We start from the raw sequence: 15,870 nt of genomic DNA, 5'->3' as shown, positions 1-15,870 counted from the left end.
TATTGTATATTATAATGTACATATTATTGTATATATTCAATATGGTAACAACAAAGGAAATCAAAACATTAACCTATCCTCACCCTTTTGCTTTCTTCACTCTTACCAAAGTAAAATATCAGTATTAATAACAAACCTGCATCCATTAAATAAAACGGAGAACAAATAAACATATGTCAGCTGGGCATGGTGGCTCACACCTGTAATCACTACATTTTGAGAGGCCCAGGCGGGCGATCACTTGAGGTCAGGAGTTCGAGACCAGCCTGGCCAACATGGTGAAACCCCATCTCTACTAAAAATACAAAAATGAGCCATGTGTGGTGGCGGATGCCTGCAGTCCCAGCCACTCAGGAGGCTAAAGCAGAAGAATCACTTGAACCTGGGAGACAGAGATTGCATTACTCCACTGTATTCCAGCCTGGGCAACAGAGTGAGACCTTGTCTCAAAACAAAACAAAAAAGGTATGTTAAACATTTCTTTTTTTTATACATTCAGTCGAATAAATGCTTGACCTATTAATACTATTATTTTAATGTTAACCTCTTAGAAGAGATGGTGTTTTGAATGGCCCTTTTTTTTTTTTTTTTTTTTGAGACGGAGTTTCACTCTTGTTGCCCAGGCTGGAGTGCAATGGTGCAATCTCGGCTCACTGCAACCTCCGCCTCCTGGGTTCAAGCGATTCTCCTGCCTCAGCCTCCTGAGTAGCTGGTATTACAGGCATGCGCCACCATGCCCAGCTAATTCTGTATTTTTAGTAGAGATGAGGTTTCTCCATGTTGGTCAGGCTGGTCTGGAACTCCCAACCTCAGGTGATCCGCCCAACTTCAGCTTCCGAAAGTCCTGGGATTACAGGTGTGAGCCACCACACCCAGCTTGAACTGCTTTATGAATAGTTCTGTTGAGATTGTACCTCTCCGAGTGGAGCTAAGTTATGTATTCAAAAACATTTAACACATGCAATGTGTAAGTCACTGTGGAAGGTGCTTTGGAAACTGCAAAGATGAATGAGACATAGTCCCCGAGAAAAGAAGTTATCTACTTACCAGAAGAAACTGACAAATACCACAAAGGAGCCAAAGGTAAATAAGTGTTGGCAATTCACAGAAAGAGAATGATTTTTGAGGAAATAAGGATATAAGAAGCAAAGGGACCCTTTAGAAGACTATTTTATTGGTTCAGCCAAAAGATTCTCAGTGCTTGAACTAGGACAGAGGCAGTGGAGACAGACGAGGAGAAGGTTATTAGAGCTACTGCAGAAGCTGAAATTGCTAAATAATTGTGAAAAATAAGGAGAGAGGAATACCAAATGAAGCCCAAGTTTCTGTCTTGGTTAGCAAGTGCATGGTGGAGCTATTTGCCCAGATATGGAGTTCAAGAGGAGGAACAATTTGACAAGATTAGGAGACAGAAAGAGATGTCTATGTACTCATCCATCCCTCTCTGTGGGTTATAGCTGAGCTGTGGCCATGTTCCTCAGCCTAAGGGCCTGCATTGGTCAGGCCTAGGGAGGTTAGAACTCTCTAGTAGAGACTCTCTCGTAACCTATTCTGGTTCAGGGGCTGCCCAATTAAAAATAAAATATAAAAAGACCTCTCTACTATTGAGAACCCCTAAGAGCTTCACCATCTCGACCTTAATTCGCCCACATCTTTATGTATCCGTTTAACTCTCCTCAATGTCCCTATTTGAGTGTGCCACCTATTTCCTGCCAGGACTGTAACACATCAAATTTATGTATTTTTAAATATGTATGTATAATTGTATATGTGTAGGAAATATCTGGAAAGATGCACATCAAACTGTTAGTAATAGTGACCACCTGGTAATGGGGACAAGGGAAAAGGACAAAGGAAAAGAGGGTTTCTTTTATTTTATGTTTATAACATTTGAATTCCTTAAACAAAAGGCTTATACTAATTTTTTTTTTTTTTTTTTTTTTTTTTTTGAGACAGAGTTTTGCTCTTGTTGCCCAGGCTGGAGTGAGTGCCATGGCGCGATCTCAGCTCACCGCAACCTCCACCTCCCGGGTTCAAGCGATTCTCCTGTCCCAGCCTCCTGAGTAGCTGGGATTACAGGCAAGTGCCACCACGCCTGGCTAATTTTGTATTTTTAGTAGAGATGGGGTTTTTCCATGTTGGTCAGGCTGGTCTCAAACTCCCGACCTCAAGTGATCCACCTGCCTTGGCCTCCCAAAGTGCTGGGATTACAGGTGTGAGCCACCGTGCCTAGCTAAGGCTTGTACTACTTTTAAAATAAAATTTAAAAAAAATTTTTTAAGTAGAAAAACAACATCAGTCTAGTGCAAAAAGTTCAGTAAATTCACTGAGAGTAAAGATGAAATGTCCAGTTAATTCTCCTAAGAACTAGTAAACAAAATTACAGAGAAAAACCTTAAACTTAAAAAAAATTTAATGATAAATACATATTGATAGAAATTATTCAATTCTCCTATGAATGCAGCATCCAAGGATATTCTCCATGTTCATGGCTCCCAGCCCTTCCCTCCAGGCTGATGGGGCAACTTGAGACCCACCAAGCCAGCAGACTCCTCCACTGAGCGCTCACCCTTGCTATGAAATTCCTGATGTAGGGCCACATGTTTCCGGATGCTACGCAGGAGGCAGAGATAGGTGGCAGCTTGGAAATGAAGCTCATGTTGGGCTCTGCACAACTTTTCACTGGTGACCTAGAGAAGCAGCAAGTGAGAAATTCTTAACCCAGCTAGAGATACAGGTCCACAGAGAAAGATTTAATAAATAAGCATTCACTAGAGTGAAAGTAAATTGCACAGAGGAAATACAGACATGTATGTATATACGTGTATACTTAATACATCTATAGAGGCACTCTATAATTATTAGTAAAGCTGACCTCTAGTTCGGATTTTTAAAAGGAGTTGCATTGAATGTCCCTGTATTCAGTCAGTACTGCAAGAAGTCATCTAGTTTCAATTCCTTAATTTTACAGATGAGGAAACTAAAGTCCAGAGATGCTCAGAGGTTGGTTAATGGTAGATATGGAAATTATAATTAGGTCACTGATCATTAATGTCACCTAAAGAATATTATGTAGAACTTTCTCCCTTTCAAGCAAATAAAGGACTGCTTTATTTATATTTCTGTGACTTTTATTAATGTGGCATATACCTTTCATTACAATGAAAATTGAAAACTTGGCCGGGCGCAGTGGCTCACACCTGTAATCCCAGCACTTTGGGAGGCCAAGGCGGGCAGATCACGAGGTCAGGGGATCGAGACCATCCTGGCTAACACGGTGAAACCCTGTCTCTACTAAAAATCCAAAAAAAAAAAAAAATTAGCCGGGCGTGGTGGCGGGTGCCTGTAGTACCAACTACTCACGAGGCTGAGGCGGGAGAATGGCGTGAACCCAGGAGGCGGAGCTTGCAGTGAGCCAAGATCGGGCCACTGCACTCCAGTCTGGGTAACAGAAGGAGACTCCATCCCAACAAAAAAAAAGAAAGAAAATTGAAAACTTTTGTCTGAAAAATGATAGCTTTGTGCTAAATAGTAACAAATGAAGGTTTCATGTATAAAACTAGTATGCTTATGTTCATATTACTTATTACAATTGGCCCTCCATATCCATGGGTTCTGCATCTTTGGATTCAATCAACTTGTGATAAAAAATACTCAGAAAAAAATAAAAGGATTATCATGTCTTACCAAACATATGTTTTGTCATTATTCCCTAAACAATGTAGTATAACAACTATTTACATAGCATTTACACCGCATAAGTTATTATAATCTAGAGATGACAAAGTATACAGGAGGATGTGCATAGGTTATATTGCAAATACTACAGCATTTTATGTCAGGGACTTGAGCATCCATGGATTTTGGTATTCCTGAGTGGGGGTGGGGGGTGTTCTGGAACCAGTCCCCACAGTTACTGAGGAATGGCTATTCTCGCTCTTACAATTTGCTTATCCATCTTGAAAAATCTGGATTCATGACTTTAAGAAGCTAGAAATTCCATATCCATTCCAAAGTCCCCAAACGACTCCAAACCTTTTTTCTTCATCATACTTAACTTTTGAGATTCACTGCACCCTCTTTGACTAGTTCTGTATTCAAGGCTGTGAGAAAGGGGCAGGAAAGGTGAGATGGGGATGTGTGCATAGCTCTGAGGGACTAAAGGAGCCATGTCCAAATGTGGATAAATCTGGGCACCACTGCCTACTGCCTACATAATCAGCCCCCCACCAACCTTTTTTTTTTTTTTTTTTTGGGACAGGGTCTCAGTTTGTTGCCCAGGCTGGAGTGCAATAGCGTGAACATGGCTGCTGATCTCCCCAGCTCAAGTGATCCTCCTGCCTCAGCCCCACAAGTAGCTGGGACTACAGATGCATGCCACCGTATCCGGCTAATTTTTGTATTTTTTATAGAAACAGGGTTTCACCATGTTGCCCAGGCTGGTCGTGAACTCCTGGGCACAAGCGATCCACCTGCCGCCTCCTCCCAGAGTGCTGGGATTACAGGTGTGAGCCACCGCTCCTGGCCTAATCCCCTTTCTCTATCTGAATATCTAGTGTTAGAATCTGAAAACTAGAATGTGTGTGGCTTCTTGGTTTTTGAGACAGAGTCTCGCTCCGTGGCCTATGCTGGAGAGCAGTGGTATGAACATGGCTCACTGCAGCCTTGATCGACTTCTTGGGCTCAAGTGATCCTCTCACCTCAGCTTCCCAATTAGCTGGAACTAGAGGATGGGCCATCACGCCTGGATAATTTTCAAATTTTTTGGAGAGAAAGTCTCACTACACTATGTTGCCCATGCTGTTAGAATGTGGGTTTTAGGACCTGCAGATCATGTTGAAAGCAACATTCATTAGCTGCTTAAAAACAGAATTAATCTGCTTTAATACAAATTTAACTTTTTAGTAATTTAAATGTTATGAGAAATCAACACCAATGTCAAGCATTAACAAATCATAGCATCCACTTCTATTAATATATAAGCCCAAATTTGTGGAATTTGACATGGGAATTCTAGGTTAATGTAGGATAGAATACTGCTCTTGATTCGGTTGAGCCTGAATCATGAGGACAAAAGGGTCAGCAATAGACAGGAAACAGTAAATAGATCACAAGAACCCAAAAGAGATCAAATGAAATAGAACACTGTATTTTCCCTGTGGAGAAAGGGTAGGTTTCTCCCTAATAGAATCCCTTCTCCGGAAGGAAAGGATAGAGAAAATGGGATGGTTATTCAGTTAGCTGTGAGCCTGAAGGAAATAGAAACCATTTCCCCTATGCTCAAGTGCATTCCAGAGTGGTATTTCCAGAATGTACCATGAATTTCAGAACCATTACCAAGTCTCTCTCAAGGGTAATAATGTTATCCCCATAAGGTACAACTATAATCATGTCACCTCCTTAAAAATCTTAGAATGGGGCCAGGTTTGGTAGTTCACGCCTGTAATTACAACACTTTGGGAGGCCGAGGCAGGCGGATCACCTGAGGTCAGGAGTTCAAGACCAGCCTGACCAACATGGAGAAACCCCGTCTCCACTAAAAATACAAAATTAGCCGGGCATGGTGTCGCATGTCGCCTGCCTGTACTACTCGGGAGGCTGAGGCAGGAGAATCGCTTGAACCTGGGAGGCGATCACAATCTTGGAATGGCTTCCCATTACACTTATAATAAAGTTTAAGTTCCTGTTCGGCCTACCACTTCATCTACCTCCACTTCACCCACCACACCTTAGGGCTAAACCACTCTCAATTGGCAATTTTTCTCCCCTTGGGCTTTCAATTGTGTAGCTTTTAAACCTGGACCCTAACCCCAATTTACTTGCTAACTCCAAATTAGCCTTCAGGTCCCTGATTAATTTCCTCCGGAAAACCTTCCCTAACTACCCCTTCTTTATACCCCAGCCCCTGTTGTCTACACCTTGAGCACTTATTTATCCTCAGTACTTTACTGTATGGCTCCTCAGGTGGGCAGCAAGCGTCTTAAAGGACAGGACACATGCGCATCTGATTCTTCCTGTTTAGACCAGGTTCCTAGCACAGCCCCTAACGTTGCCACCTTTTAAAAACTAGGTGAATTTGAGTTCTAAGATTTTACATTCTGACGTCCGTGGCTCAGAAATTCGACAGTTGATCGTTTTCCCTTTCCCCACACTGCTCAAGGGCAGCAAGTTTCCTTCCCTAAAGCCCAGCTGTTCTTTTCCGCCTCAAAAAGAAATGCTTCTTAGAATAACTTTTCTAGGGGACGGGTGAGGAAATTGTTGGCCAGATGCTGTGGCTTTAAGTCTAGCGACAGTACACCCTTCAACTCCATCTTCATTCTTTTATCCCCAGCATTGAATCCTCCATTCCACTTTCCTGACTACCCTCCGCAGAGGCAACAGACCAGCCAATGAAATCCTTCGGGACGGGTCCGCCCCTCTGCAGGACAGGCTGACGTCCCCAGAGCGACTCTGCGCCCCCCCGCTGGTCCTTTGGTCCCCGAGTTTATGCCAGAGCATGGAGCCTAGGGCCTGCGTTGGTTTGGTCAGAACCAGGGCTCCGTGGGAGGGTTGGCCTCAGAAATGCAGGAATTAAACACCGTGCTCCCCACCCTAGCCCAGACCCGGCTCTTCCTCCCTCCCCAGCACGTAGAGAACCCGGGACATGGCTCCCGTACCCGATGTGCACGGAAAGCCTTCACAAGGTACCGATAGGCCGCGGTGTCGCGATAGGGTCGGCCGGTGGCCGCGCTCAGGTAGCGCAACTCCCGCAGAAGTCCTCGAAAAGTGTGCGCCGGGGGCCCTAAGGCCGCCATTGTCCTGTCCTTCTCCGAGCGTGGTGCCCAACGGCGTCCTACGACCCTGAAAACCCCTCCTCCGGCCCAGGCGCCTAATGGTACGGTCGGACCGACTACCGACTCCCCCTATCGACTGACGAGCAGTGGAACCGCTCACTTGTCCGTTGACCGAACCTTATTAATCGAAGGCCCAGGGGCGCCCTAACAAGAAAATCAGACGAAACCCGACTGTTAACTGAAGGTACCAGGACCTCTAACCCAGAACAAGGGTTTGGGGAAACAGGGGCTTTTCTTCACTGCGTCATTGAAGATGCCCGTTAGCCGACCAACCGCTGAGTCTCAGGAGAAGCGGGCCCGGCGGGGGGTGTGGGTGTGGATTTGATATGGAACACGCTGAGAAGACATTTTTAAATGATTTATAGAAGGGATATCAAAATTCAACGTATTGACGTCTCCCCAAATGCCAGGGGACCTGCGGCTCAGACAAAGGACATGGGAGTGTGCAGATTCTCGAAAATTGCAGCCCACCAGCTAGTAAAAACACACACACACTTCCCATTTAAAAAAAAAAAAAAGGAAAGTTGGCATATTTCGCTTTGTTTAGAAAAGGAAAAAAGGGCAAAAGTCTCAGGCCACCCCAGATGGGACTCGAACCCACAATCCCTGGCTTAGGAGGCCAATGCCTTATCCATTAGGCCACTGGGGCTTCTGCAAACGACGCGCTCACACAACATATTCAACTATTTTCCTCTTTGGTACGTCATCGTCACTTCATTTTCGCCTTATCCTATCCCACGAAACCACACCTAGCGCCCACGTGAGAGGTGACGTCTGCTGGGAGTTGTAGTTAGAGAACAAAAGTCCACATTACTGCGCCAAACGCTTTACCCTCGAAACTGCACCGATGCTCCGGACGTTGAACGCGCGCGCGCACGATTCTGCGTACGCGCTTGCCTGCGCAATAGTCTCCGCGCCTGCGCCGTAGTCCCCGCGCCTGCGCAAAAGCGGGCATGCGTCGTCGCGGAGCACAGCGCGCTGGGCAAATTGGCCGGATCTTCGAGACTCGCCCTCTGAACGTCAGCTCTGGTGGGTTTTTACCGGAAGCAGCCGGACCTTTTCCGGTGTTGCGAATTTCCGGGAGGAGCTTTGCTCCAGCGGCCGTTAGATGGCGCCTGCCGCGGTCAATTTCTGCTTCCGGTTGAAGCGTTGAGGCCATTTCCGCAGACCGGGCGTGGTGGCTCACGCCTGTAATACCAGTACTTTGGGAGGCCGAGGCGGGCGGATCATTTTAGGTCGGGGGTTTGAAACCGGCCTGACCAACACAGAGAAACCCTGTCTCTACTAAAAATACAGAATTAGCCGGGCGTGGTGGCGCATGCCTGTAATCCCAGCTACTCCGGAGGCTGAGGCAGGAGAATTGCTTGAACCCTGGAGTCGGAGGTTGCAGTGAGCCGAGATCGCGCCATTGCACTCTAGCCTGGGCAACAGGAGCGAAACTCCATCTCAAAAAAAAAAGAAACATGTGCCGTGTCCTTTGAATTGGTGCGTCAGCGATAAACATGGGACAGCGGGGAAGTAATAGTACATTGATTAGGAATTAATTTTAAAAATTAGCAGTTCATTTTTTGGTTCTGTTCCTAATTGTATAACTTGAACAAATCACTTCGGAGTCCCAGTAAACTTACCCTTATAGTATCACAGGGGCTTCCCATTGTCCCTAAGATAAAGCTCAGACGACATAAATTGATCCTCGCTTGTGCCTTAATCTTCATCTCTCACTTGTCGCTTCTTCTCACGCTCTGCTCCAGGTATCTCCACTTTCATTGTCTCTTCCCCACCACACACCTTACCTGATATTCCCTCTGCCTGAAACTTAACCATTTGTATTAATATGCCTCTTTACCCTTTGGGCTTCAGCTTACTCCAGAAGTCTAGGTTAGACGCTTCTCTAGGCCCTTGAAGTCAATACGGCAAGGTGAAAATTATTCATTTCACCTCCTCTGGTCCCGTGTTGCTCTCTTTATTTACTCATCATAAATAACTCTTAATGTAGGTACATGGCCACTACTCCATACTGTAGTTGTCAATCTCTTCCATCAGACTGGGAAATCGTTCAGCTCCGAAAGCCCTGTGCCTAACAGAAAAGCCTGTTTCTTCACCAGGCTTATTCCTTGGTAGCATAGTTCGAACAGCTTAGTCTGAAGCTCCTAAAGGGATTGGCACTGTCTGGCCCCAATGGCTAGGAGACATAAGCTACTGAGCAGGAATGACAAACAAATGGAACATCAATTGTTCATTAATGAGTAAAGCTGGCTTGGTTGGAAACCTGGTGAACTGGACAGCAACTAGCCCACCTGTTCAGGGGGCAGCCATTACTCACCTCCACTGATTGTTGCCATTTTAGGAAAGCAAATCCTTTAAAAAACTTTTTTTTTTTTTCAGGAAACTCTGGAAATCTGTTTTAATGCTATAGCTTTCCTTCTAAATATTGGCCACTAATGAATACTTTAAAAGTACTGCATGCCAAACAGCCCACAGACTTCTAGTCTGTAAAGAAAGAAGAAAAAAAGGGCGTTAGGATTCGAAGTTAAGAAAAGGTAAAAACATGTGGCGTGCCTAGTTCGTGGGAAAAAAAGCTGCTTTGATGATCCTGCCTTTTTATTTTTTCTTTTTAGAAAAATTTTTACAACTTTATTGTCTTTTTAAGTTTTTAAATGATTTTTTTCTTTCCTATCATCTCCTTAGCCTGATACCCTGCCTTATCTTTAGGAAAAAAATGCTCCTGATAATAAATACAAAATATAATAAACTCATTTGTATTAACATGTGAGATTCTGTTCAAAACCCATCCTCATTATAGGTCACTCTTCAGCACCCTCAGCTGATTACCACACTGGCTAAATTAAGGAACTTTAACATCTTAAACAGCCTTCTCAAGATTACCATTTTAAATGTTCCCCACTCTTGGCCGGGTGCTGTGGCTCAGGCCTGTAATCCCAGCACTTTGGGAGGCTCAAGGTGGGCGGATCACTTGAGGCCAGGAGTTCAAGACCAGCCTGGCCAACGTGGCAAAAACACATTCTCCACTAAAAATACAAAAATTAGCTGGGTGTGGCGGTGCGTGCTTGTAGTCCCAGCTACTCTGGAAGCTGAGGCAGGAGAATTGCTTGAACCCAGGAGGCAGAGGTTGCACTCCAGCCTAGGTGACACAGCGAGCGCGAGCCTGTCTAAAAAAAAAAGTTCCCCACTCGTACGTATTTCCAGATACTGAGGGTTTTCGGATAGTACTTTTTGGCTAGACACACCAACTAATTATTTAACCGAGTGTACAGTGATAGAATTAAATCTCCCAGGAGCCTGGCAACAAAGCAAGACTGTCTCTATAAAAAAAAAAATCAATGTATATATGGTGGTGCGTGACTGTAGTTCTAGCTATGCAGTAGTTTGAGGATCACTTAGCCCAGAAGTTCAAGGCTGCACTGAGCTATTATCTCTCCACTGCATGGCACCCTAGGTGACACCAAGACACTGTCTCTAAAATAATAGTAATTGTTGGGAGCAGTGGCCCACGCCTGTAATCCCAGCACTTTGAGAGGCTGAGGCAGATGGATTGCTTGAGCTCAGAAGTTTGAGACCAGCCTGGGCAACAGCGAAAACCCACTTCTACAAAAAAAATTTTAAACTTAGCTAGGTATGGTGGTGTGTGCCAGTATTCCCAGCTACTTGGGAGGCTGAGGTGGGAGGATCGCTTGAGCCTGTGGTGAGCCTTGATCACACTACTACATTCCAGCGTGGGTATCAGAGTGAGACCCTGTCTCAAAAAAATTTTTTTTTCTTTTTGTGAAGGTGTTTCTGTTTTGTTTTGTTTTGTTTTTGAGATGGAGTCTCACTCTGTCGCTCAGGCTGGAGTGCAGTGGCACGATCTCAGCTCACTGCAACCTCTGCCTCCCGGGTTCAAGTGATTCTCCTGCCTTAGTCTCCCGAGTAGCTGGGACTATAGACGCATGCCATCATGCCCAGCTAATTTTGTTTGTTTGTTTGTTTTGAGACGGAGTCTCGCTCTGTCACCCAGGCTGGAGTGCAGTGGCGCAATCTTGGCTCACTGCAAGCTCCGCCTCCCGGGTTCACGTCATTCTCCTGCCTCGGCCTCTCGAGTAGCTGGGACTATAGGCACCCGCCACCAAGCCCGGCTAATTTTTTGTATTTTTAGTAGAGACGGGGTTTCACCGTGTTAGCCAGGATGGTAATTTTGTATTTTTAATAGAGGTGGGGTTTCACTATGTTGGCCACGCTGGTCTCGAACTCCTGACCTCAAGTGATACACCCGCCTTGGCCTCCCAAAGTGCTAGGATTACAGGCGTGAGCCATCACACCAGACATTTTTTTTCTTGTTGAAGTGGTTAATTTATTTATTTATTTTTGAGACAGAGTCTTGCTCTGTCACCCAGGTTGGAGTGCAGTGGCGCGATCTCAGCTCACTGCAATCTCCACCTCCCAGGTTCAAGCGATTCCCCTGCCTCAGCCTCTGGAGTAGCTGGGATTACAGGCGTGCACCACCACATCAGACTAATTTTTTGTATTTTCAGTAAAGATGGGGTTTCACCATTTTGGCCCGGCTGGTCTCAAACTCTTGACCTTAAGTGATCTGCCTGCCTTGGCTTCCCAAAGTGCTGGGATTACAGGCATGAGCCCCTGCGCCCAGCCAGAAGGTTTTAAAAGAGTAAAAACATTAAAACACAATAAAATAATTATTAAAACTAATGAATTAATTAAATTAAATTAAAACTATCACCCAGAGAGTTTGGTACCTATCTGGGTCATTATGATGATGTAATATAGCTCCCGTGTGGAGCTATGGTCTTTGGTCTTTGGGGCTGGGCCTGGAATAGCTGATCTCCACGACAGAACCTGCAAAGTGCTGTTAGCTTTGTTTGGAGATGGCCCACCATTATGGAATATGTCGTACCTGAGTGATGATATCTTGAGGCAGCTCTCTCAGTTGCCATCATTTTTCCAGTAATTGTCAAATAGAGATCACATAGAACCTCCAAGGAGGACAGTTTTACTGAGACTCTTAGAAACCTAAACAATTGGCCAGTCGCGGTGGCTTGCGCCTGTAATCCCAACACTTGGGAGGCTGAGGCAGGCGGATCACCTGAGGTCAGGAGTTCGGGACTAGCCTGACTGACATGGAGAAACCCTGTCTCTACTAAAAAAATACAAAATTAGCCGGGTATGGTGGTGCATGACTGTAATCCCAGCTACTTGGGAGGCTGAGGCAGGAGAATCGCTTGAACCCAGGGGGTGGAGGTTGCGGTGAGCCGAGATGGTGCTGTTGCACTCCAGCCTGGGCAACAAGAGAGAAACTCCGTCTCAAAAAAAAAAAAAAAAAAAAAGGAAACCTAAACAGTTTATTTATTTAGTTCTTATTTGCTATGCTGTTTGTAATAAGAAGACTTGAGGAAAAGTATATAATTTACTGAGGTGAAACCTGACTATCAGGTTGTATGCACCTAGCATGATGAATTTAATGACAATCATTTGGTACAGTCACAATTCTGAATTGATTCAAATGACATAGAAGTGACCTTGGAATTCATTTAGATGCTACTTTTATTTTATGTGAGAAATTTCAAGCTCAGTGAATTACACAAATTCATTCTGCTAGTGATTTTTTAGTGCATTTTTGTTGTTATGGCATGTGACTTAAGATATTATGGAAGCCAGGTGCAGTGGCTCACGCCTGTAATCCCTGCTCTTTGGAAGGCCAAGGCGGGTGGATCACCTGAGGTCAAGAGTTCGAGACCAGTCCGGCCAGCATGATGAAACCTCATCTCTACTAAAAATACAAAAAATTAGCCGGGCATGGTGGCAGGCACCTGTAATCCCAGCTACTCAGGAGGCTGAGGCAAGAGAATCACTTGAACCCGGGAGGCAGAGGTTGCAGTGAGCTGAGATAGTGCCACTGCACCCCAGCCTGAGTAATAAGAGCAAAACTCCATCTAAAAAAAAAAAAAGAAAAGAAAAAAAAAAGATGTCATTATGGCATATGATGAGTGTAGGAATGGTCTGCCACGGCATCTTGGCAACCATGCACGTCTCCATGTAGGCCATGTATATTGCAGTTAGGCACCCCCAAAATCTATTTCCCCACTTTTCAGTAGAATGCCCTGTGATTGCTCCTGATGCAAAAGGCGATATGCCCGGTAAGGAGCTACTGTAAGGCAGTTTCTCATTCCTATTTTTTGGGAGACTGCTACAAGGCCATTTCTCATCAACTTCTCTAATTTCAGTTGAGCACAGAGCTTTCCACTTTATTCTAACTTATGGTACAGCTGCAGACTTCTGTGTAAGTCTGTAAAACACCTTGGCTGTAGTTTGGATTTGGCTCCATGGCAGAGCAGTCCACCACTTGCGCTATCTTCATCATCATGAGCTATGATTCACCATCATCCTGCGGGGCTGGGGACATGGGAGCAGACACCATCTTGCTTTTGCTGTCTGTGTAAATAATAAACTATCTGAACCCATTGGACTCATTGTCTCTTTCTTGACTGGGTCTGTGGAAGTTTGGCAAGTCAGCCTAGAAACTACTGCAGTGTTAGGCACTGAGCTGTTGCTTAGGGACTGCTTGACCACTTGAAAATGCGGTTGAATATAAAAGAAATGACACCACATTTGGAGTCACCCTCGATGTGTGAATAATAGACTCATTAAAATGTCCATCAACAGGGACGAATAAATAAAATGTAGCTTATCAGTACAGTGGAATACTACTCAGCAATAAAAAGGGACAAACTACTGGTGCATGTGATAACATGGATGAATCTAAAGTCATTATCCTGAGCAAAACCAGACACAAAGCCTACATACTATATGATCCATTTATATAAAATGCAACTGAATCTATAGTGACAAAAATCTCATTTGGAGTAGTGGTTTCAGTTATATCAAAAACCATTAAATTGTACACTTTAGTCAGACATGGTGGCTCACTTCTGTAATCCTAGCACTTTGGGAGGCCGAGGCAGGTGGATCACTTGAGGTCAGGAGTTCAAAACCAGCCTGGCCAACATGGTGAAACCCCGTCTCTACTAAAAATACAAAAATTAGCCGGGCTTGCTGGTGCATACCTATGATCCCAGCTACTTGGGAGGCTGAGACACAAAAATCGCTTGAACCCAGGAGGCGGAGGTTGCAGTGAGCCAAGATTGCACTCCAGCCTGGGTGACAGAGCAAGACTCTGTCTCAAAAACAAAACAAACAAACAAAAAAAGACTGGAAGCGGTGGCTCACGCCTGTAATCCCAGCACTTTGGGAGGCCAAGGCAGGTGGATCTGGAGTTTGAGACCAGGCTGGCCGACATTGTGAAACCCCGTCTCTACTAAAAATACAAAACTTTGCCAGGTGTGGTGGTGGACACCTGTAGTCCCAGCTACTCAGGAGGCTGAGGCAGGAGAATCGCTTGAACTGGGAGACAGAGGTTACAGTGAGCCAAGATCACACCATTGCATTCTAGCCTGGGTGACAAGAGTGAAACTCCATCTCAAAAAAAAAAAAAAATTGTATATTTAAGCAGATGAAGTCAGGTCAGAAAGCTCTGTGTATATATCAGTTGTCTTCTCTTTCTGAACTGATTTCTTTTTTTTTATTTTTTTTTGAGAGAGTCTCTGTTGCCCAGGCTGGAGTGCAATGGCGCGATCTCGGCTCCTGCAACCTCCGCTTCCTGGGTTCAAGCGATTCTCCTGTCTCAGCCTCCCAAGTAGCTGGGATTACAGGCATGCGCCACCAGGTCCAGCTAATTTCTGTATTTTTAGTAGAGATGGGGTTTCATCATGTTGGTCAGGCTGGTCTCGAACTCCTGACCTCGTGATCCGCCCACCTCAGCCTCCCAGAGTGCTGGGATTACAGGTGTGAGCCTTACAGGCGTGAGCCACCGCGCCCGGCTTCTGAACTGATTTCTTATATGTATTAATTAAAGGCTAAACTGCTGTAAGAAAGAGACCTCAAACACAGTAGCTTAAATTAAAAATTAAATAAAAAATATTTCTCTTGCATAATACTCTAGAAGTGGTCATTCCAGGTTAGTAGGGCAGCTCTGCTCTAAAAAGTCATCTAGGGACTGAGCTTCCTTTTGTAGCCGTGGGACAAGCTCAAGCTGATTAACCATTACTTAAGTTGTGACAGGTGACACGGAGCCAAAATTGTGCAGGCATGTGAAACAGAAAGGGCTGTAACCTCCTAATTGTTAGTACCACCAGCCTGGCAGACCAGCTACATTGGCATCACCTGGGACTAGATGGCCAAGCCATAAAGGCTGGACCCACCCACAGACTGGGGAGACAAGTTTGACCGCTGCCTCCCTCCTATCTCCTTGCCAGTTGACTTGTGATAATAAAGCTTTTTTTCCCTCAAAAGCCACTGGCATAATATTAGCTTCTATGCAGCATTCCCCAGCACATTATCGGCTTTTTCAAACAATTGTACTTTCACTCAATGCCTATTCAGTAGTTCCCCCTTATCTGAGGGCTGTACGTTCCAAGACCCTCAGTGGATGCCTGAAACTGCAGATAGTACTGAATCCTATATAGACTGTTTTTTCCTATACACACATACCTATGGCAAGGTTTAATTTATAAATTAGGTACAGTAAGAGACTAATGACTAATAAAATAGAATAATTATAACAGTATACTATAATAAAGCTTATGTGAATGTGGTCTCTCAAAACATCTAACTACTGTACTCACCTATTTTCAGACATCAGTTGATAGCAGGTAACAAAATGGAAGGTGAAACCTCAGTGAAGGATATACTGTATTCCATTCGATTCACTTTTCTTTTTTCTTTTTTTTTGAGACAGAGTCTCAGTCTGTCACCCAGGTGGGAGTGCTGTGGTACCATCTTGGCTCACTGCAACCTCTGCCTCCCGGGTTCAACAAGCAATTCTCCTGCCTCAGCCTCCTGAGTAGCTGGGATTACAGGCGCATGCCACTGCACCCAGCTAAATTTTGTATTTTTTGGTAGAGAAGGTATTTCGCCCTGTTGGCCAGTGAGGTCTCAAACTCCTAACCTCAAGTGATTCACCCACCTT

At 44.8% G+C, this 15,870-nt stretch overlaps 1 protein-coding gene and 1 non-coding gene across 2 annotated transcripts; both read right to left on the bottom strand.

Annotated features, from left to right (window-relative positions):
- Positions 1-2,395: 2,395 nt before the first annotated feature.
- On the bottom strand, positions 2,396-7,695 carry FMC1 (formation of mitochondrial complex V assembly factor 1 homolog). Its single transcript, XM_004046307.5, has 2 exons — positions 6,657-7,695; positions 2,396-2,690 (listed from the first exon to the last, which is right to left on the bottom strand). Exons 1-2 carry the CDS (start codon positions 6,792-6,794, stop codon positions 2,487-2,489), a joined length of 342 nt encoding a protein of 113 aa, XP_004046355.1. The 5' UTR covers positions 6,795-7,695; the 3' UTR covers positions 2,396-2,486.
- Positions 7,410-7,482, bottom strand: TRNAR-CCU (transfer RNA arginine (anticodon CCU)). Its single transcript has one exon. It is a non-coding gene; the product is annotated as a tRNA-Arg (tRNA).
- Positions 7,696-15,870: the final 8,175 nt, after the last annotated feature.

The sequence above is a fragment of the Gorilla gorilla genome, chromosome 6, assembly GCF_029281585.2.
Source record: "Gorilla gorilla gorilla isolate KB3781 chromosome 6, NHGRI_mGorGor1-v2.1_pri, whole genome shotgun sequence".
NCBI classification, from domain to species: Eukaryota; Metazoa; Chordata; class Mammalia; order Primates; family Hominidae; genus Gorilla; species Gorilla gorilla.
This window is presented reverse-complemented; position numbering and strand designations above follow the sequence as displayed.